This window comes from Limanda limanda, chromosome 19 (genome assembly GCF_963576545.1).
Source record: "Limanda limanda chromosome 19, fLimLim1.1, whole genome shotgun sequence".
In the NCBI taxonomy this organism is placed as follows: domain Eukaryota; kingdom Metazoa; phylum Chordata; class Actinopteri; order Pleuronectiformes; family Pleuronectidae; genus Limanda; species Limanda limanda.
This window is the reverse complement of record NC_083654.1, coordinates 3,287,535-3,312,142: the sequence shown is the minus strand read 5'-3', so window position 1 is coordinate 3,312,142 and position 24,608 is coordinate 3,287,535. Positions and strand designations below refer to the sequence as shown.

General features: G+C 42.5%; 1 protein-coding gene across 1 annotated transcript in view; it reads right to left on the bottom strand.

Moving 5' to 3' along the window:
- Positions 1 to 12,517, bottom strand: part of ptprua (protein tyrosine phosphatase receptor type Ua) — a 203,113-nt gene extending 190,596 nt beyond the window's left edge. Inside the window, exon 1 of the mRNA XM_061092754.1 lies at positions 12,448 to 12,517. Coding sequence (XP_060948737.1) covers positions 12,448 to 12,517 — 70 coding nt within the window. The remainder of the gene's footprint in view (positions 1 to 12,447) is intronic.
- Positions 12,518 to 24,608: the final 12,091 nt, after the last annotated feature.

The window sequence follows — 24,608 nt, the reverse complement described above, 5'->3', positions numbered from 1 at the left end:
CAAAGTTGCAACACAGATGGAAAGCCAACCACCAGCTGATTTCCATGCTGTTATTCTTGCAGCCCCCACCGATCGTCATCAATAATCCCCCGACCCCCTTCTTGTGCTTCACACACTCTTCTTCCACTTCCCTCACTGCCTCTTTTCCTCCACCTCCGCCCGTGATGATGCGCCTACACTTGAGCGTCTTGCCTATTGAATCAATGATTCAGAGCCTCCTGTAGCGGCAAGCTTATAAAACCCACAAACTCATGCTAGAGGCAGAGGCAGTGCTACACCTCATAAAACAGAATGAGGGTTTTTGGAGCTGTATGATTCCAGTCATCCTTGGCTCGGTAATGCGTCCCCATGTGATTGCAAAGATGCTGCACCTCACTCATTCTCATGCAGGGAGCGATCCGTCAGCTCCTTGCTCATGAATGTAATCCTTTATGTTTATCAGAGGCCACGGGGCCACAATCCCCGTACTCGCTACTGATACAGTTGACATTTGGAAGGCCAAAGCAGCAGATGCTTGCCCAGATATTGCTTCTTATAACTTCCGTAACACTGCTATCGCCTAGTGTCACTGCCAAGGTGGCCCGACCAAACAGAATGAAGGTAGAGAGGACAAAGAGACTAGCATAACAAAAATGTGAAATCCATTTAGAGTTAGTTAGAAATGACTTGCTGAAAAGTCATTTCTAAAAAGAAGAAGGAGAAGGACAGATGGAGGAGGCAAGAGGACCAAGATGGGGGGGGACAAGACATTAACCCTGCCAGGGTTAAAGGTTCGATTCCCAGCAGGAAACGCCAACACTACAAGTGTGGATTAATTTAGCTTCGAAACCTTTGAAAAGTCAGTTTCTTCCTGCAGCACAGTTCCTCCCAATCAGTGGAAGCTGCTGTCAGGTGCCCGGGCAGCATCTGAACCCCCCTCCTCCCTTCTGACATTAGTCATTGAGGGGGGGCGTGACCGACCATTTATGTTGTAACCTTCCAAAACCAATCATCTGACAAGCATAACCATTTTCTGGCAGGTGTGTGGAGGTTAGGAAAGTATACAGTTCTTTCTTTCATTCTTTATACGGTACAACTTCATGCTTGACGAATGACCATGCACTGATCTTTTTTGCTAGACTTTTTTTGGCCCTCGACACTAGGGCTGCTCGATTATGGAAAAAATCATAATTTTGGACAATATTGAAATCACGATTATTCAAACGATTACTTTTGAGTTTGAAAACATGATGCATTTATTCAGTATTTCTCTCCAAAAACACTTTGAAACTCTGAGAACTTTGAATGCTCCTTAAAGAAAATGTCCCAATCTTTCAACTAGATTATATTAGTTTGGAGATTGTTTGACCCAAAAATCGAATAATTTCACAGCCCTTATCGACACTGACCTTAGCAGATCAGCCAAGACGTGACCAGTCCGCAGTTTACTTCACGTGTCCTAAAAGCCTGTCTGTGCAGAGAACCTCCTGCTGCGTTGTGCATGCCTAAAAGGCAAACTGTGGGTAAACTCCTCATCCGATTCTCTGGGTATTTTTCTTTGGCATTTATTCAAATTGACATTATAGTAAGAGAAAGAGAAGATGGAGGTGCTGAGGATGTCCCGCAGTGACAGAAGACACACAGGTGCTGCTGCTCATGCTGCATAACCCCCCCCTGCTGTGCACAGGAGGGTCACTGGTAACCTTGACAGGGGTGAACAGGCTCTGCTGCAGTGCCCTTGTTCACTCCGTTGAGGGACATGTCACATTATTTCATAATTTAACTTTTTTTTCCTTCCGCTTTTCCTTCAACTTTTAATATCTCTTGTGTGCCACAGGGACACTTGCAGGCCCACAGGTTTGATAACTTTAAACGCCTACTTTTAAAACGTAATATCTACAGCTACCCTGGGACTTTCACACCCAGGGTCTTGCTCCATATCACTATTTTCTTTCCATTTTTTTTTACCTTACAAAAATGAGGGGAAGGATAAAAGTAGGAGTTTGTAGTTTGGCAGTTAATCTAACTTGACTTTATCAGCACTGTGGTGTTCTACATTAATGACACGGGGGAGTAAACATGTGAGCCCCAAGAGGGGAACTCTGGGAGATAAAGAGTTGAGGAGGAGGAAGCAGAGCTGCAAAGCTTTTGGCTTGATGCAGTTATTTTGCCCTAGAAGCTGCATTGAGGAAAGGAAGCGAGAGAAATGCCATTCCTGCAGTTTGGCCACAGATGTCATCTCAATCGAAAGTGACACTTGCTGAAAGCACCGCCACAAAATCATCCCGTGGCGGGACTCTGACCCCCGTCCGCTGAATCTGCTGTTCTGCTGTTCTGCCGTCTCACGCTGCAGCGATAACCGAGCAACGGTTTCCTCTCCGCTGCCGTCAACCTGCAATCAGTAGTGACAGGTCTGACCACAGGTTCCATGGCCTAGGAACAGCTTGGACGATTGATTCAACAGCACAGTGTAAACAAAACGTCGGCAGAAGCGACGGAGGAATATTCATGAAGATTATTCATGGTTGGCTGTCAGCGGCAGTGACAAATCTGAGAGGCAACAGCGGCGGCAGCAGAGTCTGACGGAGAGCAGGACCGGACTAAATGGACAAGCAGCCGTCACTGCAGAACAGTCATGGTCCTCCATATCTCTCCTCTGTGTCCAACCCATCGTTAATACGAGGACACAGACATAGCTACAACCAGCAGGACTCTACATCATCAGTCTCACCTGCCATTCCAAACACATTTGCCGAGTGCTGAGAGCAAAGATTTCAATAGCACAGGGTGAATTACCCTTGAAAGGGAGGATCCTCCCTCAAACGCTGTTATCTATCATCAGTCTGTGATGTTGAGTGCATTCCTGGGCTCCAAAGTACTTTTCTGTTGTACCCACTTTCCCTGCTGTCTGCACTCCTACTAACTATGGATTTTAGTGCCAATGTGATACCTTAGTTTATTTGCAAATACCAGAATTGTATGTTTTTCAATCTCACAGTGAGAGATATGAAAAACAGAACAAAAAACTATATAGATGAACAAAAGATTTTAAAATTTTATCTTAAGACAAGCAGCTGTAAAATAACTTTTCCTAAATGAAACACACTCTTCCACTGACTGATTCCTAATCAGATATTCAAAGACAATTTTCAGAAGCTGACAGTTTAATAGTGAGTACTGAATAATAATAGCCAATATCCCTGAGAAAGGACATGAACTTCTAGAGCTGGTCTCTGTTCCATTACAGGCTAACACTATATAATAACTGTCAATAGTCTTTTTGGAGTTAGTACAAATCAATGCAATTTCTACTATTTATACAAACTGTGCAAGATGTGTCAATAAGCATCAGTCGAATACTTAATTAATAGATTTGTCGATTGACAGAAATCCTTCAAGTCATTTTCCAGGTAGAAATATTTAAATGGTATCAACTATGAGGACATTCTGATTTTCTTTGTCTTATAAATGAAATTCTCAATTTTGTTATCAGGACTCATGGAGGACGTCATGAAACCAATTTGGACTTCACTATTCTCTGGCACTTCACCCCAATGATTAATCAAGAGAATAATCAGCAGATTAATAAATGATCGAGATAATCACTAGCGGTGGCACCAATTTCCTTGATATTGAAACTACATATGATATCCTATAATGCAATAGGACCCAGGGGTTCATATTTCACTTTGCATTGAGTAGGGATTATTATTCTCCGTCTTTGTTCTGTAAAACGCTTTGAGCAGTCTTCAAGACCAGAAAAGTGCTATAAAAATACAGAACATTTACCATTTGTTGAAACAAAGTTTTATCTTGAGTCCCGAAAATATCTCCCAGATTTTCATTATGTCTAAATGTGTGACAATAATATTTGAAATCATTGAAACTATGACGCATGTCTTAAATGAGGGTGTTTTCGAATGAGATCAACACGGTAATTGTCTCCAACTCTGTATTCTTGTGGAGAGTGAAGTGTCCACAAAAGGTACATACAGCAGGTTGTGTGTACCTGTTGGAGTACACTCAATAGCCTAAGTGCTCTCAGATGTAGCCGTTTAACCAACACCGCCAAAGCTACAAAGGCACGGCACAACACAGCCAGCTTTCACCCAAAACTGTTCAAGTGTTTTCAAGGTCCTTTAGATTTGACAAGATAAGCGCTCAAGCCGAGTTGATGATATTTTCTTTCTTGAGCTCTTTGCGGAATTAAGAGATGCTGTGTTTTCAGACACAGATATTGTTGTCAGTGCACTGCAGTCGGGTAACGACGCCTCTGCTGTCAAAGCATCATCCTCACACCCTCACTGCTCCGTGGACGATTTGAGACATGATCTCTAGCGCAGGGTGAGCACTTAAAGTGAAGAAGAGAGAGGGTGGAGGAGTGCAGAGAAGAAGCCTTTCCAAAGGAATTACATACTAGCTCGCTGATTTGGGGTTGGGATGTTTTGGATGGTTGGATGCTTTATACTTTTCAGCAGGTCAGTTCTTTGAGATTGTAGAAAACATAGAATTAGCAGCACTCTGCATACCTGCACGCCTGCAGCAGACAGCAAATTGCTAAATCCAAATTCCACCAGTAGATGATTCTCAAGCAGCTGGGGCATTCACGCTACATGAACGTATTCCCCTCGACTATTTCACTGATTTCACGAAACGTTTCATCCTGCAGATCATTATATAGCTTGCTGAGGTAAAACCGAAAGCTGTATAGAGTAAGCAACAGCACCAACACACCCAAGCTATTTCCTTGAAAGTAATGTAAAGTGAAAAGCAGCCCAGGCGTTCAGCAACACGTGAGGATGTCTAAAACTGAGCAAATTCATTTTATTGCCTAAACCTTGTTTAGCGATCAGCCTGGCAGGCAGAGCGGCGCCTGCTGGCACACCTCCATCTGTTCAGTAATGATTTTTTTGTCGATGGGGGAAAAACAACACGTTCCTAACACCTGGAGAGGCAGTACCGGTGCTGCCGCTCTCCTCAAAGATGCCCCGTGGGTCCGGGCCAAGACGCCACAGTGCTGTCAGCTCCATTTAAACCGCATAGTGGTGACAGGCACGTGCACGCGGCAGCAGCCCTGGTAGATAACTGTCACAAGCATGGTGCATGAGGAGATAACCTTTGGAGGAGGGCGGTCTGACAGCTACCGCCATCAATGACCGTCGTGTGGCTTCAGGCCCTGCTGAACAATGAGCTGGATTCAATAATCACGATAATCAGAGGAAACAAATCAGTGTTGGGCATCTGACATTACTTTGTCAATAGCTCAAAAAGAAAAGGAGTTGGGTATGTTGCTTCATTTTAATTGCAAAGCCCAGATCAGCTCCAGAGACGTCTGCAGACGGTTTATGCAACAACAGCTGGACGGGATTAAAGGACGACACACACAAACACACACACAGACACGCACACACGGACACAGTAACTGAAATAGGACAACAATACTAACATGAGTGATCAAAGAATGGTAATTAATTATTATATTATATTGCTAAAGTTATCAAATTAAAAGCACAAATGTACATTGTGCTTAACTGACACGTTCATGTATGAGGATATTTTCCATCTTTGTTTATTTGCTTGTGTCATCTTTATTTAAAAACACCACTTTCAACCGACTCTCTGCTTTGAGATGTGGTAAAATACATTTTCCCTTGAATTCCGCATTGCTGTTAAACTTTTGATTTATCTTCCGCATTGCTAATGTTTTCTTCTTCCGCCTCACTCTGCCTCTTCCTGTCAAAAGTAAAAGTTTTTTTTGAAGACTGATCTTGTACTCTGCAGCGGTTACAGAAATATGCCCCATCAATGTGAAAGAGGGTGACTAGTTAACTCTGCCCGTCATACACTTGACCATTAGCTTCTCGGTAACTTGCACATATCAGAGCTATATGATAATAATGTAAAAAATGGGATTTGAATTCCCTTTCGTAACTTATCTGACAGATTTTGTGTCACTCAGAAACAGATCACATGATGAAGATGTTTATATTTCTGCTACTCTTAAAACTCCATAGACAGAAAAGATGAAACATTGTGGTAGACCAGGCAGCTAGCTTACATGTGACCATCAAATTAGCTTAACGTCTAAACCAAGCAGCACCTATCACACGCTCTCCAACTGGGAGCAAACTTAATTGATTCCGACCTATACAGTCGCTTAAGAGGGCGGCTGTGGCTGAGGGGTAGAGTGGTCGTCCTCCAACCTGAAGGTCGGCGGTTTGATCCCCAGTCTGAACCATCTGCATGCCGAAGTGTCCTTGGGCAAGATGCTGAACCCTCAATAGCCCCCCATAGAATAACAAAGTGCTGCAAGTAGATGCACTGTGTGAATGTGTGTGTGAATGGGTGAGTGTGTAACTGTACTGTAAAGCGCTTTGAGTGGTCATCATCAGACTAGAAAAGCGCTATATAAATCCAAATCCATTTAAGACACAAACTTTCAACTCAACAAATACAGAAGGTACAGTTTTGATCTTTTGGTAAAAACTAATGTTGCATCAACCAAAAAAGATTGTTCCAACTTTTTCATGTTCACTATTTACCCAGTCCTAGCGTTGTAATCACGTCATATATATAGCGTATGTTACTGTAGCTTAGCTTGCGGTGATATGCATTTGTATACAGATACACATTCATTTTAATCAGTTTGAATACGTTGCTGTAGTTTTTCTAAACAAAGACAATGATATCACAGCTGCTTTTTATTTCATTCTATTGGTGAAACAGCAAACATGATGCCTGAGGATCCTAATAAAGTCAAAATAATGTTGCATTACTGTTAATGAAATTGTAAAACAAAAAAAACAATTATCATCCCTTACACTATCTCCAATCCCATCTTTAACACTAGTTGTTACTCAATAAAATACAAAGTCATTGTAAGACTTAATGCCTTCCTGGCCAGACCTGTTGACAACTGATGATTACTTAAGTAGACTAGATGTAAAGACAGATGGAGCAGAAGGAGCTGGAATTCAGCCTAGACAGACACATTAAAATCTGTTGGAGGCGACATTGCTTTTCACCAGCTCCAGTCTGATGGAGAAAATTGACTTCAGTGGCACAACAGCCGCCAACGTCTCTCCCTCAATAAAAAGAGGATATCATTTTTAGATAAATAGAAGTAATCGCGCTGCAGTTGCTGAGGAGTCCAAAAAGTCTGAGATGGCTTCTCGCATCACGATAAAGTGATCTCAGAGCATTATATACAAATATATATAAAGACACTCATGTTTGCTAAGTCTTTTCCGACTAGCCATTGGCCTGCGAACCACCAAAAACCAATGAAGTCTTCTACTTTGCTGTTCCAAGTCAAACTTAAATTCTGTTGAACTTTAAACTGCTTTCAACTTGTCTTCAGGAAATTCAGGCCAATTTGTCCCTAGTTCACTGCACAAGACAATCCAAGAGTCCTTGGCCTGGAGCTTGGTCGGTACAGACGTTCAGCTGAGATTTATCTGGTAAGGTGAGGGTTTACAGATCCACACTTAAACCTTAAAGACTCACCAGGACCACACTAATGATATTGAAAGCTTTTGGCACAAAGGAGCCCAAATCAACGTTTATGATAATATCGGTATTTTCAGAAGTAACTTTTTTTCCTAAACAAAGGTAAAAATGTTAGCTGCTTACTACTGTTAACAGGCGTTCAAGCTGACTTTTAAAATCTCACCTCCAGTTCTCGCTGAAGAACAACCCACACATTTTCCTACCCAGGCTCGTTTTCCTTCACCTTTTGATCTGTCCAACTACAAAGTTAACTAATCTTAAAGCAAGTTGCTGCACCAGTGTTTTCCATTATGTTTACATCATGATGTGGTGCATTGCTCCCCGATTGCTCACTCTGGCACAATAGTCTTAGAAATAACATCCTGTTGTGCGTGATGCACCATTATTTTCTAATCCTGAAGTGTGTGCACGTTTACGCTTCGAGAGGAGAACATCTGTGAAGTTTCTCCTGATGTGCGTGATGCAACACGACTGCAAAATCAGTTAAAACTTTCTTTTAGCCTGAGCCCGGCTTTAGCCACACTGTCAGTAACACTCTCGGAGACAGACAGAATGACTGTCAACTGCCACCGGAGGCAATTACAAACTTTCAAAAGCCATCAAAGTGGTAGAATATATAAAAGGAAAGGCTTTATTGACTTTCACCTCAGCCGGCCTGGTTTGCTCTCATTGGCTCTGTCGGTCATGCTGCTTTTACTGATTGAATGTGTCCACACATTTGATGCTTGGTCATTTAATAGTCTATTTAAACTGAAGAAAAACAGGCTTGTGTAGAGGGGATTGTTAAATGCAATCTGTATCACAGAAGGTGCAAAGATAAGTATGGGCTGTACTTCATCATTTCAAATAGGTAATTTTTATCTATTTCAAGCTTAATTGCATCCATTTTTCTTCAGCCAAACAGACAATTAAAGCGGAATTCTTTGGTCCGTTGCTCCCGAGTCAGTCGCACGGCTCTGAGGGCTTGTAAGTGTCTGATAAACGATCTGAACTCGTGATACATTTTTGAGATTTTTCTTCTTTTATAAAATGGATGTCGCAATAACCTCGTTCCTTTGCCATCTCATTGTCAAGAACTACAATTACAGAGTGTAGACATTTTCTTGAACAGCGTGTAGCCATTATGCAATCCGCGTTGTTCTATTAAAGAATCTTGTGTTATTTCCTCCAGAACAACCACATTTCATCATTACATTTTGTGTGAGCATACGCTCCATTTTCCCCATTTGCAGCCTCCATTTGCCCTAGGAGAGCTCTGTGTGTGTGTGTGTGTGTGTGTTTGTATGTGTGTGTGTGTATGTGTGTGTATGTGTGTGTGTGTGTGTGTGTGTGTGTGTGTGTGTGTGTGTGTGTGTGTGTGTGTGTGTGTGTGTGTGTGTATGTGTGTGGGGCTATTTTTTGTTGGATTAACACTGAGCCAAATCCACACCGCTACACACCGAGGACCCTCTCTAACTTCCTCTCAGTAGCCCATGAAAGCCCACCTTTTTGTGTCGGTGCGACAACAACGATTGTCTGGAGCTGCGTGTCGGGCGTTGGGGTTTGCTCACATGGTTTCATTTCAAGATTGAATTAGCCTCGGAGCCCTCGCTAACAGGGGACGGGTGCACTTAAACAACATGCCAGGTTTCACCTCGGCAATCACACATTCTGCAGGTGAAACCATGGAGCTGAGGAACAGAGACCTGCTCGTGCAGCCACACACATGCCCTTCCCTTTGCTCCCGGAGCAGTTGCTCGAATACAGCAGACGTACACAGCGAGGGCGCCACTGCATTTCCTCATGTTTATTTCAAAATTAAAACTGCTTGACACCACTTGTTGACAGCACCCAAAATGCAGCAAAAGGCAACTGTTTACACTTCAACGCCCTTAGATCCTGTCGCACGATGTCAAAAAACCTGCAAGGCACACGCTTTGATCTGTTTTTACCTAGAGCGAGAGCGGTGTACGAAAAACCTGCATACTTTTCAACTGCCAGGCAAAATGTGTCTGAAGCACGCAGTGGTACAACACTCAACAGGGGATGTGATGCACATCAAAACAAACGCACCTATTGTTTTATATCAAAGCCCAACAAGGGATGACCGCTTGTCAGGGTGCAGCATGGTTGTATTTCCAATCCACATCAAAACAACTGTTCACCATGATGCCTTCCAACTGTGGCTGACCAGAGCTTTGTTTTATGAAAAGCAACATCATATTTGCACATTTTAACCAGAGGGTCAGCGGAGAGATACTGAACCTCAAATCACCCAACGGCTGTGTCGTTCTCACACAACAAGTGCTGCAAATAGATGCACCGTATGAACATGTGTGTGAATTAGTGAATGGCATAAAACCTGTAAAGCGCTATACTTACCATTTTACTTTTTAACTATTCTTGTATTGAATATGTTGTGTTGTTTTTACTGATTTTAACCTTGGAATGTATGTGTTGTAATGTGTTTATTCATCATTATGATACTATATTATACTATTTACATGAACTTCTCCATTTCTAAAGCAGTGAATGTCTTTAAATTCAAAATGTTACAGTTCAAACTTTGGTGTTCATATATGTTACCCTCAGTCCTGTGTATTTCTATAAATACCAAAGCAAGAGCAGTGATTGGGGCAATTCAAACGATTCTTTTCCTCAAATGAAAGTGAATTGGCACATGATTTGTTTAAACTAATTCCAACGTTGTTCATCGTTCAGCGTTTCCCCTGCATGGAAATCCATCAGACAATTTGGTCCACCTGACACTGCAGCGCTCAGCTGGGTGTTTGGTAGACAGCCAGCAGAGGCCTCCCCGGGTTCGTTATCACTGGAGAGGGAAGCTGCTGCCGAGTCGTTCAGCCGACAGCATTATCTTAGTTACCATCTACAGTGAAGAAACTGAAATACTTATAAAACACTGTTCTGAATGGGTAAGTGGCCGTGCTTTGGTCAATTTTGTTCTCCTCCTTTATTATTAATTAGCTTAGTTTACTGATTGGTCAACAGGACATGGAAAAGATCACGTTGACAAATAATTTTACGGAGCTCCCTCTGCTGGATTACAGGGTAAACTGCTTCAAATGGTCCCTTAGAGACTGCACATTTTGAAACTGTCATTACAAGTCATTACAGTTTGAAATGTGTAATGTTTTCCTGTGTTCAAATAATGGCAGCACAATTAGTTAATTAGTCTAAATGCAAGAAATGACTGTGCATGTGTATTTTAAGTACGAGTCCTTTTTTAAGAAGCAACGTTAAAAATGATTTGGCTTCAGCTTCTCATGTGGGAAAAACATTTTATTAGCTTATTCTTCTATGACAGTAAAGTGAATGTCTTCTGAACAGTTGGTGGGACGAAACAAGACATGTTTTTTCATTTTTTTTCTGACCAACTGTGAAATCTGAAAACTCCCTGATAACGACAACAATCCCTTGATGAAGATACAAATGTGAAACTGTCAAAGAACAGCAGAAATGTGTGGAGATGAAATAGTCTCAAATCACAAATATTTACAAATAAAACATGACAACTGACGATTTGATACTACCACACATTTCACTTCGACGCCAGAAACAACATTAGGAGCAGCTTCATCTGTTCCTTCTGCGTCTATTATTGACAACAGAATTCCTATCCAATAAATGACCCGAATTAAAGCCAAATGGTGATGAGACGTCCTCCTGTGTTGTTGTGTGTGAGCTCATTAGACAGTTGGCTTGTGGCATTAAATCTTGCCTTCAGGACCAGTTTGATCCTGGAGAGCAGGGAGTGGTTCTCCTCGCATCTGTTCAAGCAACTGCTTCTGGAGGCTGTGTAACCGACACCCGGGAACCAGTATAAATATCAGAGCTCCAACGCACACATGCTCCGCCGCAGAGCGTTCCTGGAATAAACCAGCTGGCCCTTTCACTTGAGACCAACTTGACAGGGTGTGACCCCTGGGACATCTCTTTCTAGCAACTGTATTTCCCCTCCCAAAAAAAATACCTCAAAAGACTTTTAGCCTTTTAGAGAAATCTTCAGAAACTGTTTCAGCCGTTCAAATGTTGAACAGGCAAAGAGACGAGGATTTGAACTCGGATAGACTCTGTGGATTTCAGGTATCACAAGTGAAAGTCTCAGTTCTCCTCCCCTGAGAACTACTTCTGTCTGTCAAACTTCGCCTGCAACACACGCACACGCACACAAACACACACACACACAAACACACACACGCACACACGCACACACACACACACACACACACACACACACACACACACACACACACACACACACACACACAAAATGTTTGCATCAGCCTCCTGTGCCGTTATGTTGGGCACTACACTTACATTACTAATTCATCTCCGCTGCATTGGAAAACACACACACGCCTCCTGATTTGTTCACCCCGAAAGTTGTTCTCCCAGAGGTCTCTGCTTGCACACCGAGCCAAATTACCCCCCTGCTCCACAAACACTATTATGCAAAATGCTTCATCACGTCTATTAACACGCAGCCCCGTGTGCAGCTCGTTTCCTGTGCCTCAGCAATAACAAATTAAATTTGAAAAAAAGAAAGAATATCCAAAGAGGGATGGCATCATCACCCGGGTGTGATACACACTGTGTGGACAGTGAGGACATGACAGTTAAGAGAGAGATAGAGAGAGAATGGAGAGAGGTCCTGTCTGATAACTCTGCAGAGAAGATCTCTCCAAACACAACAGACACGGTTCTGTGCCCGGGATGCGAGGATCACGTTTCCATGCGCGTAAAATGGCACAAAGTTGGCACCGCTGAGTGAAGCCTGACGCAACTTTTGAAGTTGGGGAACCAGGGATATGAGGAGATGCGACCACGACTCCAACACATAAGACAAGACAAAGCGGGTCGAACAACTTTACATGAGAAACTTTGCACCGGGAGCTTTACAGGTGCGCGGAGCTCATTGCAAACCCACGTCTAAAAACATGTCTGATTCCCTTGTATTACCTGTTGGTCCTTCCATGCTGTCTGCGTAGATCCCGACGGCCAGCATCAGTAGCAATGCAGCTGGACACATGTTGGCGGAAAGAAGAGTTAAAGTCCAGCTGGTTTTTGTCACAGGGAGAAAATCCTAGAGGGAACTCCAGCAGCAGCAGCAGCAGCGGCGGTGAGGTGAGGGTGAACACTGGAGAGAAGTTGTGCGCTGCGCTCCATTCAGGCTGCGGCTCCCTCCACCGCCCGCACAGGGAGCATCTGAGCTGCAGCGATTCAAACCGGAGCCCCTCGCTCCTCTAACGGCTCCGATACTTCTTTTCTCTTTTGGTTATGCGCTCACAAGCGAGCGAGTGGGACGCGGGACTGCGGGTCTGCGGCGCCTCCATGTGGCGAGGAGGGGGGATCCAACACCAGTACACGTCCAAACCACCCTGCACCCAGTCTGCAGGTTCTATAGAGGCAACATAACAAGGCTGTGACTCGGCTGTTAAACGTGTTATGCAGCTGTAGCCATGAAAAAGATGAAAAAGCTTTTGGTGCAATATAACAACAACAACAACAACAACCACAATAATAATAATAATAACTGTATTAATTGGGCACAATTCAGTACAAAGTGCTACAACACGATGTCAAATTTGTAAAACATAGAAGAAAGGTAATTATAATAATAATAATAATAACAACACAAAGTACAAAGTGCTGCACAAGAATAAAACAAATGGTTAAAATACAGAAGAAAGTACATACTGTACATAATAAAAAAAGATGGTAATAATAACAACAATGCTACTATTACTTCTACTACTACTACTAATAATAATAATAAAAACAATAATAACTTTATTTAAACAGCACTTTTCAACACAACGTACAACGTGCTACACAACAAGAAAACAAAAAGTTAATACACAGAAGGATAAGAATAAGAATGAGTACGATATTAGTAGAGATAAAAGACCAATAAGAGCCTTCTGAAAAATATGTCTCCTTATTTCTCTCCTATTTCAACAAGCAAGTGATTCCTGAGTCTTGAGGCCTTGATGGCAAACGTTCTGCCCCCCCTTCTAGTTTTCAGCCTTGATTCAGGAAGTGACAGCAGACCCTTGACCCTAAGATCGCAAGCTGCGCAGAGGTAAACAGGGAATTAGAAGTTCATAGCCTGTGGCCAGGCCATGAACAGCCTAATCAATAAGATATTAAAATCAAACTTTATGCATACTGTCAATCACAGTAAAAGTTAGAGATCAATTTCAGAATTTTGCTCTTCTAAGATGGACAAGTGCAATCACATCTTTGTGGCTACTACAGCAACGTAGCTTTCACTGCTTAACCTTTCATGCTTTGCTGACGAATTTTATGTTTCAATTAACTGACTCAAAAAACTGGATCATAAGTGAGCAGCACTCAGTTGTTTGGAAAGATTAGAGCAAAAGTCTGGAAGTGTTTTTATACCTGTGTACTTGCAAAGTGTGATGATTGCATTCTATATATTTTTGTGCTGTATTTATTTATTGTCATTGTATTTTTTATACTGATATGGACCTACAAGTCCGAAGTAAAGCTGAACTACCTTATTAGATATACAGCAGCTCAGCACACTGTCATCAGAGGGAACATCCTCTCTCCGTGTTCCCTTTAAGTGCCGTTTTGGCTCCTGAACATTCCCTCCTGCTTGGCTGTGATGCTCCATTAGTCTATTATGTTGAAAAATCACCAGATTAAATCCTGACTCACCTCTGCTGAGGTATTTATCAAGCAACACCTTGCCAAACGCAACCAAATCAGTGTCCGTGCTTAATGGAATTTTTTTAAATATATGAATCTAATATTCGCTCTGACTGTTTCCAGCTTTCAACAATCTGATTTGTGAGGGAAACAATACGAGTGTGGGTTCGAGCAGTTGAACAGATGAAGCGCCTGCGGCAAAGCTGGCCCTTCTCGCAGCTGCTGCCCAGCTGCTCTGCAGACCACCCTGACCTCTGACCTTTCCTCTGGGTCTTTTTCGGATTCATGTTAGTTCAGCAGGTTGTTCTAATGCGATGAAGTTTGGGTTCTTAATGGTGATATGTACAAGCTTCAGGAAGCAAAATGTCCCTCCTGCCATGCTGCAGACATCCAACTCCCCCGACTGAACTCACATTTGTCTTATTCTGTGACATTGCAGGGACAACGCATAGAGTGTGGCAGCCAACACAAGATAACTTTGTATATGTACCACAAAGAAGAAATTTACTCCAGAAATGAAAAAATACAAACAAGTGTTCGGCCCAGTTACACATATGCTAATGTTTTATTCTCTAAGTTTTGTCTCCTGTTCCTTTCACATCAGTGCAAGCCAGGGTCAAATAAAATATTCACTTCCTGTAGCAGGGCAAATCGCAGCGTGCGCCAAGTTCAACTTCGGTCATCTTTGACCTATGACCTTTGCAGTCATGTATGTGTTACCAGGCCCCTAAACCGATTAAACGTTTTTGGAAATTGCATAATGTTATTTACTGGTTTCCAACCACAGGGTCCCCAATAAATATCTGAGGAGTCATCAGGTGTGTAATAATGATACATTATTTCCATTACACATATCACAGGTGGCACGGTGGTGGTTAGCACTGTGGTCTCCCTTGAAGAGGATTCCTGGTGGAGTTTGAATGATTTCCCTGTATCTGCGTGGGGGTTTTCTCTAATTTGGTTTCACAGTCCCAGACATGTAGCCTCCATCGGGGTTAATTCGAAGCTTTAAGTTGTCCATTGGTGTGAATGACTGCAGAGCCACTTTCAGACATGTCCTGCAGGGGAACTCTGGGAATGGATCTGGACTCTCTCCACAGTTTCCCTTTCCTTGAACAACTCAGCAGGAGTTAAGGTGAGGGGCTGCGCATCAGGCAAATGTAGGAAGTAACGTATTAATTACACTGTGTTTGTTTCACAGGACATCAACACCACATCGGCTCTTATCACCACAGACTAGTTTGACGTCTTCTTCAGTGCCTGGCTCCACTTTGTCATCTGGAGGTATTGGTTTTATTTTTTCATTTTTGCCTCTGTTGTGTTAGAAGCGTCAAAAACACCCCCTGTTTACTCGCTGTGAATCCAGCCGAGGATCTCAGTTTACATTTGCTCCTCTGGACTTACTGTGGACTTTACACAAAGTCTGCACAAACTCCAGAGGTTCTCACTCTTACATTTGCCGGAGAAAGTCAGGAGGAGTTCAACGCATTTCTGAAGGCAGCTTAAGTTCACTCTGCAATATATTGGCGATCTCATGGCCATCGTCAGCCGGGTTGGCTCAAGCCCCCCCGTGACCCTCAAAGCATAATCAGTAAAGACAATGGATGGATAGAGATTTATATTACTGATCATTTACAACTTTTCTCAAACATCCTGCTCTTGTAAAATGCTGAATTCTTTCACCCACTCCAAAGCTGTGAAAATCCTCCCTATATGAAAACATAAAAAGTCAATCTTGAGTTAAACTCCTCTCGCTGGGCAGAACAACCCACTGAAAGCCCCCCGGGCAAAGTAGATGCTCTGTATATAAATGAATCCAATGTGTTTGGATTATGGATATATTGGTTCTACTGGTCACTTCCTGCTTCTGGGATGGAATATGTGTGTTTTGCCTGTCCACACTCTGTGTGCTGCTGACTGCACCGGTTGTTTTCCATTCTGCAGTCATCCACTCAGCTGCTGCACTATTTATTTAAATATGTTTATATTTAAGCTCATCATCGATCACCACCATCTTGGCAAAACATCATCTTACCAAGTAATATTTACGCTAGCGGCTGATCTCTGGCTTGAAAATCCATCTTGCCTGAAAGTTTGACTTTTTGTAACCTGTCTGTCTGTGCACTTATTGTGTTTGTCTCTCCTTTGCCTTCAGGATCACTCACTGCCGTCTGTTAGCGTCACGCTCAGCCAGCTCCTCAGCCACACTAACCCCTTACCTGGAAATCACACTCTCAACCCTGGTACCTGTGGAATCCTTCACCTCTCCCTTGTTTGATAATCACCCTTTATTGAGCATTAATTAGGGCCCGAGCACTGCTGGTGGGAGGCCCTATTCAAATTGTTAGGATTATTAAATCGTTACCAAAGTTTGCAGAAAATTAGAGAGGGTTAAACATTTATGTATTTTGGAGTATTTAGAAATGGGCGTGGCAAAAAATTGCTCAACAGAGCCTCCTGGAATTCAGCCCGTAGGTTCGCCCTTGACCCGTCTTCACCAAAATCGATACACAGACCAAAAAAATGACCAAAAAAACAAAAAAGTCTCAAGGAGCATTATGAAAAACGCAACAGGAAGCCCGCCATTTTGGATCTGCTTCACATTATTGTTTGTTCACTAACATTTACCATGACGTGAATACATCTTTATCTGTGTGTGTGTGTGTGTGTGTGTGTGTGTGTGTGTGTGTGTTGGGAACTAGATCTGCACACGTAGCCTCACATTCTCTGCACAAAACACTGCACTCTCTATCTGTGTGTATACGTGCAAACAAGATCCAAATGCTGTTTCAACACTGATTGTATCTATCAGATAAAAATGGATGAATGGCTCTTTTTCATTGCATGGAAAATACATTTTGCAGACCATATAATGCTAATTTGATGAGAGGTAATAAAACAAGTGAGTGAATTAATAAAGCAAGGTAGGTCATTATCTGCCTTTTATTAGTTACTGCAAATTTGTAATAATTAGCAGTAATATATCAATACTAATTGGTGATATTAAAATACAGTACACTGACCAAATTACAAAACACAGAAAATATTGTAGTAGGAAAACAGTATTATTCTTTATACTACAAATTGCATTACAGCAGCTACAGCAGAATGCAATAACAGGCACTTGCTGACAACAGCGCTGCCTATAACTTACTTTAAATAAACTAGGAAATAGTTTACAGTGCACAACATTATTATAGTCTTAGGTGTTATCACATTAACAACCCATTAAACATTTCATCAAAACCAAAAAATATCAATCAAATAAAATAAGATCCTAATAGTGAAAAGACGTGAAGTTAGTTTGCACAGGTTGTGTCTTCTTTCAGTGTAGTTTGGAGGGAAAGGGCTGCCAGGTTTGAAGGAGGGCTTTATACAGCTTCCTGGAAGCCCCAGTGGAAGGCTCTTCAGGTAGCGGTGGTTTCAGGTAAGGCCTGAAGCTTTATTTATAATTCTGCTTTAAGGAGCTAACCCGTACCTGTTCTGGTATGAGGCTCCGGGGGTTCAGCACAAGCTTCGCCATTCCTGGCATGCGCCTCCTGAAAAGTGAAACATGCATGTGTGTAGCCCATTACTCTGCATCGTGAGGGGAAGAGAGTCAACTCAGTCAAAGTTAAAGTGTGATGCAGCCTGATCATGCACAATGCTGTGTGTGTAGCTCTGCTGCGGATTTATTAACGAGTGAAACCCAAGGCTAATCCATAAATCAAACTCAATGCTACAGGCAACTCTTATTAACACATTTTATTGACTATAAATCCAGGTCAACATGGAGATTTAACACAGCCTTGATCATAACGATGTAAAACAGGCATAAACCAATATAAATGCTGGTGTGGTTTGCAGCCACAAATACATAACATACACCAGATCGGACTTTTTGGTCTTGAAGCTCTGCATCTGAAACAAACTTGACCTGCTGCTCGTGGTATTGATTTGGACTCTGTTGCACCAGTCCTCAGCTCCGGCAGTTAGAATGGCTGACTAGTGGTGTAAAGACCCAGTCTGTGTAAGATACTTTCATCCCCTGGGCTTCAATTCTCTCTAAAGCCCAGGGAAGTGACAAGAGTGTGGGAGTTGGTGAATGTGGAGCTCCACAAATAACCTGATATGGTCACCGAGGCTTTTTAGTTCCAACATTATCAACACACTGCAGGGTGAAGTGTGGCCAACTCTTTCCTCTACCTGTTAAATTTGTGCAGTGGCCCGAATCCACTTGGCGGTGCTTTCAGATGGCATTGAGCCATCCTGCTGCTCGCTACTGGACTACTGGCTGCTTCAGAGACAGGAGGAGCTGGATCAAGACTCTTTATAACCTCTTGCCTATGAAATATTGATTTTTTTAGCCTCCGGGCTTTTAACTTGTGTCTGGGAGATATTTATTTCTTGGAGAATGGTGGTCGGGGGCATATTGTGAGCTGGCTTCATTTGCCAGGCTGTAATAATTCAATGTACATTTTTAAACTATTGGAAGAGGCTGATATATTGCTGTCAGTGATATAGTGGTCCACATGCCCTTCAGATCTAATAACTTGCAGCGTGCTTACATTAACAGCTCGTTCATAAAGTGCTTATATTACATGTTATATAACCAGTTAATTTGCTCATATTAATTCTGCTGTATTTCATGTCAGCTTTGTCACCAGGAATATAGCTTGAAACTGTAAAGGTGGTGAGATCCAGCTGGTGATTATCATCAGGCAAACAGAAACAGAAGTCAATTATACCAGCAGGGAAGCATCAAATTATTCATTTTACACACTTAAAAGACTCTATATAGAGAGTCTATATCAAAATGATTCTACTTACCAGCCTGCAGCTATCTCACAGCAGCATTAAAGCTGAGCTGAAATGGGAATTTTCCTCACCTCTTGTGGAAAAACAGCTGATACTGCAGCAATTGTTGTGTCCTTTTCTATTTTCAAAAACAGGACAAGTCTATTCATGGAACCTTCTAAAAGCCTCCGATTTGGCCTTTACCATTGTTGAGTGGCAAACATCATACATGTAGACTGCAAAGCAAGCGAATTGCACACTCAGTGCTGTGTTTGTCCTGCATTATATTGGGGGTTGATTCGTATAAGGCGTTGAAATGCCTGCAGAATGGTCTGAAATCTTGGACCAAAGCCATACTGGTACATTTCCGTACCACTACATTCTACTTGTATCATCGTAAAATACAGGATTTAACTGCACAGCAGCAGTTAGCAGAGACAACAGGGTCAGATACGCTTCTGGTAGCCGAGGCTGATGCCGATTGTTTTCTTTCAGAAGGGGGTCATGTGATAGGAGCCTGACAAATGTCCTTTGTCCTTCCGCGAAGACCCAATCAGCAAGCAGTTCCGACTGTCTACCTCATAGTTTCCAAACATCTGCGTGTCTGCCTATCCGGACTAAGATTCAAAATGAATCGTGACAGGCAGAGTTTCCTACCTTACTTTTTTAGCAGTTGATAGTTGATTTGTTTTTAAATGAAAACACAACTTCTCCTCATTGGAATCAATAATCGCTGTGACATTCCAAAACCAACAATTCAACAACACATTCACTTCAAGCAGGGGGGAGGTGAGAAAATTGGGAGGGTGTGAACTTCTCATGCTCTCTTTTCTCACCATAAACACGGCTATTTCTATTTAGGAATGGGTATACAACTGAGCAGGGGCGGCTGCTGATAAAATTAATTGGGGTGTGTTTTTATATTTTCTAACTTTTTCGGGGTGGGGGTAAAACCTAAGCCAGATCAAAAGGTTACATTACTTACACCACATCCAGTTGGTCACCTCTGTTTCTTATATCAAGAGCGAGAGAAGGTGTAAAATCGTCCTCATCACTTGCTGCTGAATCTGTATATCGGGTCGGTCTGGACCAAGCTCCTTATCCTCTTTTTTTCTTGTTGGGGTTTTTATGTAAAAAATCCCCGGATCGCAGTGGAAGTAACTCAGTGACGACGGCGTGGAGGGTTGACCAATCATCACATTAGATTTACAAAACATAAATCAATACCAATTGGCTGTAAATAAAAGTGGGCGTGTCCAGGTCACTTGGAAAATCTGCAACAATCAATTAAAGAACAGCCTCAGGTCCCGTGGTAGCCAAAAGTTTAAGACCTTATATCTGCTGTCCATTGGCCGGCACCCTGAACCAGGAAGTATATGTTTTTAGCTTACGGTCAACCAGGAGCATTGTACGAGTAAATATTTTTATTTCATTAGACCATGCTTAACAATGTTGGACGGGGGATTTACCAGCCCCCTCTAGAGTTTAGTATAACACTACCATGGTTTCCAACATGATCAGCTCCGGAGGATGTGAGCAGAGGTGTGTTTGCCTCTCACACATGAACGATGCAGCCGGAGTCTCCTGGGGGGTTTAGCTGAGGGGTGGAGATCACATGTGTTTGTCTTGCCTGTGTCTTCTACATGTATTGCACCATTTAATCCTGAAATGTATTCTGTTTGTGTTCTTTTTTGTTTCATTTTTGCACCTGTCAAGTTTTTTCAATGTCATTCTCCAGAGACGCTCAGCAGAAAGTCCAGAGGCTCTCACGTGGTTATTGCATTCTTATACACAGCCTCTCCAGAGAATATCCGGAGCAACTCATGTGGCCGACTATTTTCGAGCACATCCTCACTTTAAGCGGCTCTCTTCAAAGGATTCATTTTTGGTAATAGGAAATTAGAAGAATTTTAAAACTCATAGTTGCAAGCCCTGTAACTGCAGCACTTTGCTTGCTATTTCATGATTCAAATTACAAACACAGGTACAGCTAGTAGTGTACAGCTTTTACACATCATTTCTAAGTAGAAGATTTAATACTAATAAATCTGTCAAAACCGATTTTGCTAAATTTTGCAATTAAATTTAAAGTCAAATATTAGCTTACTCATTAGAGTGAATATACCTTGCAGTATAGTTTATTACGGATTGGTGCACTGCAGATATTATGCTCTGGGTCTGGTTCCGTTTTTTTGTGAATGCACACAGCTGAGATACACCTAATTGAAGTCCTCTGTGGTATTTGTTTTGGTGTATGTGTTACATTGGGAGTGATTTAATATGAGCTGAGAGGTAAATGAAGGGTTGCAGAGGAAGCTGTTGAGCGAGCGGATGCCTGTAGCTGCTGCAGGGGCACTTTTCGCCGTGCAGTGCTTGAGTCATGCGTTTAGCAGCAGTTTGAATATCCACAGTTTGTTCTGTACACAAGCAGCTCAGTGGATAAAGGTCTCAGGTAAACTTAAGGTCTCGACTGTTTCATAATTTATTAGGGAAGCTCCAAAGCCTCTGTTTTCCTTCACTACTGGTGAACAGTGGCGGCTGGTGACATTTTTTTGGGGGGGGGCGCACTTGGGCGGCGCGGTTTAAATAGCCCACCGCAATGAGAAAAAAAAAACTCCGGGGTGCTCCGGGGACCTCCGGTCCGGTCCCGGTCCCCGGACCGGGACATCCCCGGGGACGTGCTCCTCCGGGACCGTCTCCGGGACGTCCCCGGGGAGGTGCTCCGGTGCTTCGGGAGGTGCTCCGGTCCCGGTCTCCGGAGCACCGGAGGGAGGTGCACCCGGGAGGTGCTCCGGTCGCGTCCCGGTCGTCCCGGACGTCCCGGTCCCCCGGGGAGGTGCTCCGGTGCTCCGGGAGGTGACCGAGACCGGGACGTCCCCGGGGACGGTCCCGGAGGAGCACGTCCCCATGCACGTTAACATGTGGTTAAAAATTTCAGCTGATTATTACTGATCGATAAAACTACACACACGACACAGTAAACAACAATGCTTCTATCTGTCCACTGTCTGTCCTCTACCTGTCTCACTCAGTGCTCCGGGACCGGAGCTGCACCTCCGTGCAGATTAAAAGTATCTGCTAACTATGCAGCTCCTGTAGATCAGTGATAAGGTCTCTGATTGGACAGTCCTGTCAGCATGATGTATAAGAAACCCTTTCATTGGCTGTAGGCGCAAGTGAAGTGCGCCCATGGCTCGAACTGTCATCCGCCATTGAGAAGCTGTCCTTGCTCAAATGTTCCTGCCCCTTTTGTTGGCTTCCATAGACTTCCACTTGCCCGGCGCCCACAGGGAGGAGTGGCTTCTCTCTCAGTGATAACGAATGGCAAATATATTACCAAATATAATATATTAAGTGGTTTTTGACAGGGGCTTACGGTCTCCGGCACACATTTAACGCCTTAAAACAGTACATTTCTTATTAAATTATTTGATATATAATGTTTTTTGACATGTCATTTTTTTTTTTTTTTTTTTTTTTTCACCTCAAAATTGTAGGGTGGGCGGCGCCCCAGCGCCCTGTATGACGAACCGCCACTGCTGGTGAATGGTCTTGCATACATCAGATCTGCTGGAATTTTAGTGTAAACGCTATCAGTTTGTCAGGTTACGTTGGCCCCAGTTTCGTCAATCATGTGTTAAAACCGTCACAGTGAATATCCTCTATGATTTTCTCTTGACAAACCTGAACTGGCACTGACAACTCAACATACCTTTCTCCAAATTCATCACAGAGCACAGTGAGAAACAATGGCCTAAATTATGCAGACATCAGGCAGTTAGAGCAGTTGTGCATGCCAGTGATTTCAGGGAGTATAGTATTGGTGGGTGGGTGAAAGGGATGTAAATGCTTGTATTCGTAGGATTGCAGGAAACTTAAGTCTGGAGAGTTAAGTGTGGTCTTTGCACCATCAGAATTTGTACAGCTACAGTAGATAGTCTATTCACATTCTGCTGCCAATATCAACGCCATTATAATGATGGGGGCTGATTGTGGATTTGACCCTTCACACCCACTGTTAACATTTGGACTTGGGCCCACTTTACAGACTGCTGGCACGATGAAACATGTAATCTTGTTTGAATGGTGAGATAAGACTATTATAAGGTGGTCATTGTTTTTAAAAGATAAAAAAATAAGAATTAAGGGGTTAGGGCTAGGGTAAAAGGTGATGTGTAAAAGTTTTAGTGTCCTTTTTAGTGTTTTTGTTTATTAAATCTTAATGGTAACCAAAGGAACATAATACCTCAATTATTGCTACAAGAGAAATGTGATGATAATCTCAAAGCACCACTTTATCAAGTTGTGGTGGTAACACAGCAGCCTGTACACAACATTGACATATTGTCATCACAATGTCCTATATGGTGAACAAAGAGCCTCTTTACACCAGCAGAGGCAGCGCAACATCAGTGTTCATATAAAGTTTCTGGCTTCCTCGAGAATGTAGATCCAGTATTCACTCTCCTTTTAGCTTCCTTTTGTGCTCCACCAATTCAAGGCAAACATTATCAAGCTGTTAAGCCGTTTAACACCTCACTATGTGCACCAGCTATTTGCTTAGTTTACCAGTCTAATATTAGTCTGAAACAACGAGTTAAAAGAGCTAAAATGTTCATTTCAGCCGAGAGAAACTGCAAAGTCAAATTTTTCTTTCGGTTCTTCACAATATGGTCAACAGCACTAATGTGACACAAAGTGTGTTGATCCATTACTAATTTAAAAATATAGATCAGTTCCTTATAGCTACTTACGTATGCAGTCCAATCAGGCTGTATTCCAAGCATTTATATTTGGATCAATATTTTGCAGTTCCTGCAGGGTGTTCAAACTCATCAATTGAATTTCAGATGGATAGTAGCCAATGAGAGCAAACACAATGAGATTCTGATGGTCTCATTTCCAATCTCTACTTGTCAATCAACGCAAGCTGTCCTTGAAACACCTCCCAGTCTCAGCAGACTCTCGAAGGCTGGCCTTAATATTCAGTCTGAAAGTCCATTCTGCCATCATATCATTATTCAGTCTGACAGAGCCTTTCTGTGAGCTGTATTCTCTGTGGCAGAGGATTGAATGTAACTATACCAAGTGACTGACATGTTCAGCAGCATTCAGGCAAGTGCAGGTTTATAGAAAACCACAATGGAAGTTGTTAACACAAGGTGAATGTGCTTGTTATATAAGCTGTAATAAATGATGATAGAGTAGAACCTTAACCAAGGTTACAGTGTTTTCCTCCATTGGGTCACCTTAAAGTGCTTATACACATAATAAGACTGAGGATGGGATGTTAATCAACAATTAAATAACTGATAAATAGTTGAGAAAAATCAAAAAGATACATTCAGGCCTCTCTCGCAGTCGACAAAACATATGTGTACTTTTTAACCATCATTAGTGTTATAAGTTACTCTCCGTATGTTAATACAAAGTATCTGCAGTGAAAAAGCTCTACCGAAGATTTTTCCTGCATACATCAAGAACTAGCCGCAGCTAATAGGCTAACAGGCTCAGTGTTTCCCATTCATTTTCTAGTCTGTGGTGAGCCGCTGTCTTCTAATTTGTTACGCCACAGTTTCATAACTAACCTAAAGGAGCTGTTGCACTACTATGCCATCCACCAAGTGCATGTGCTACGGTCCATGATGTTGTTACCATCCACAAAGTCA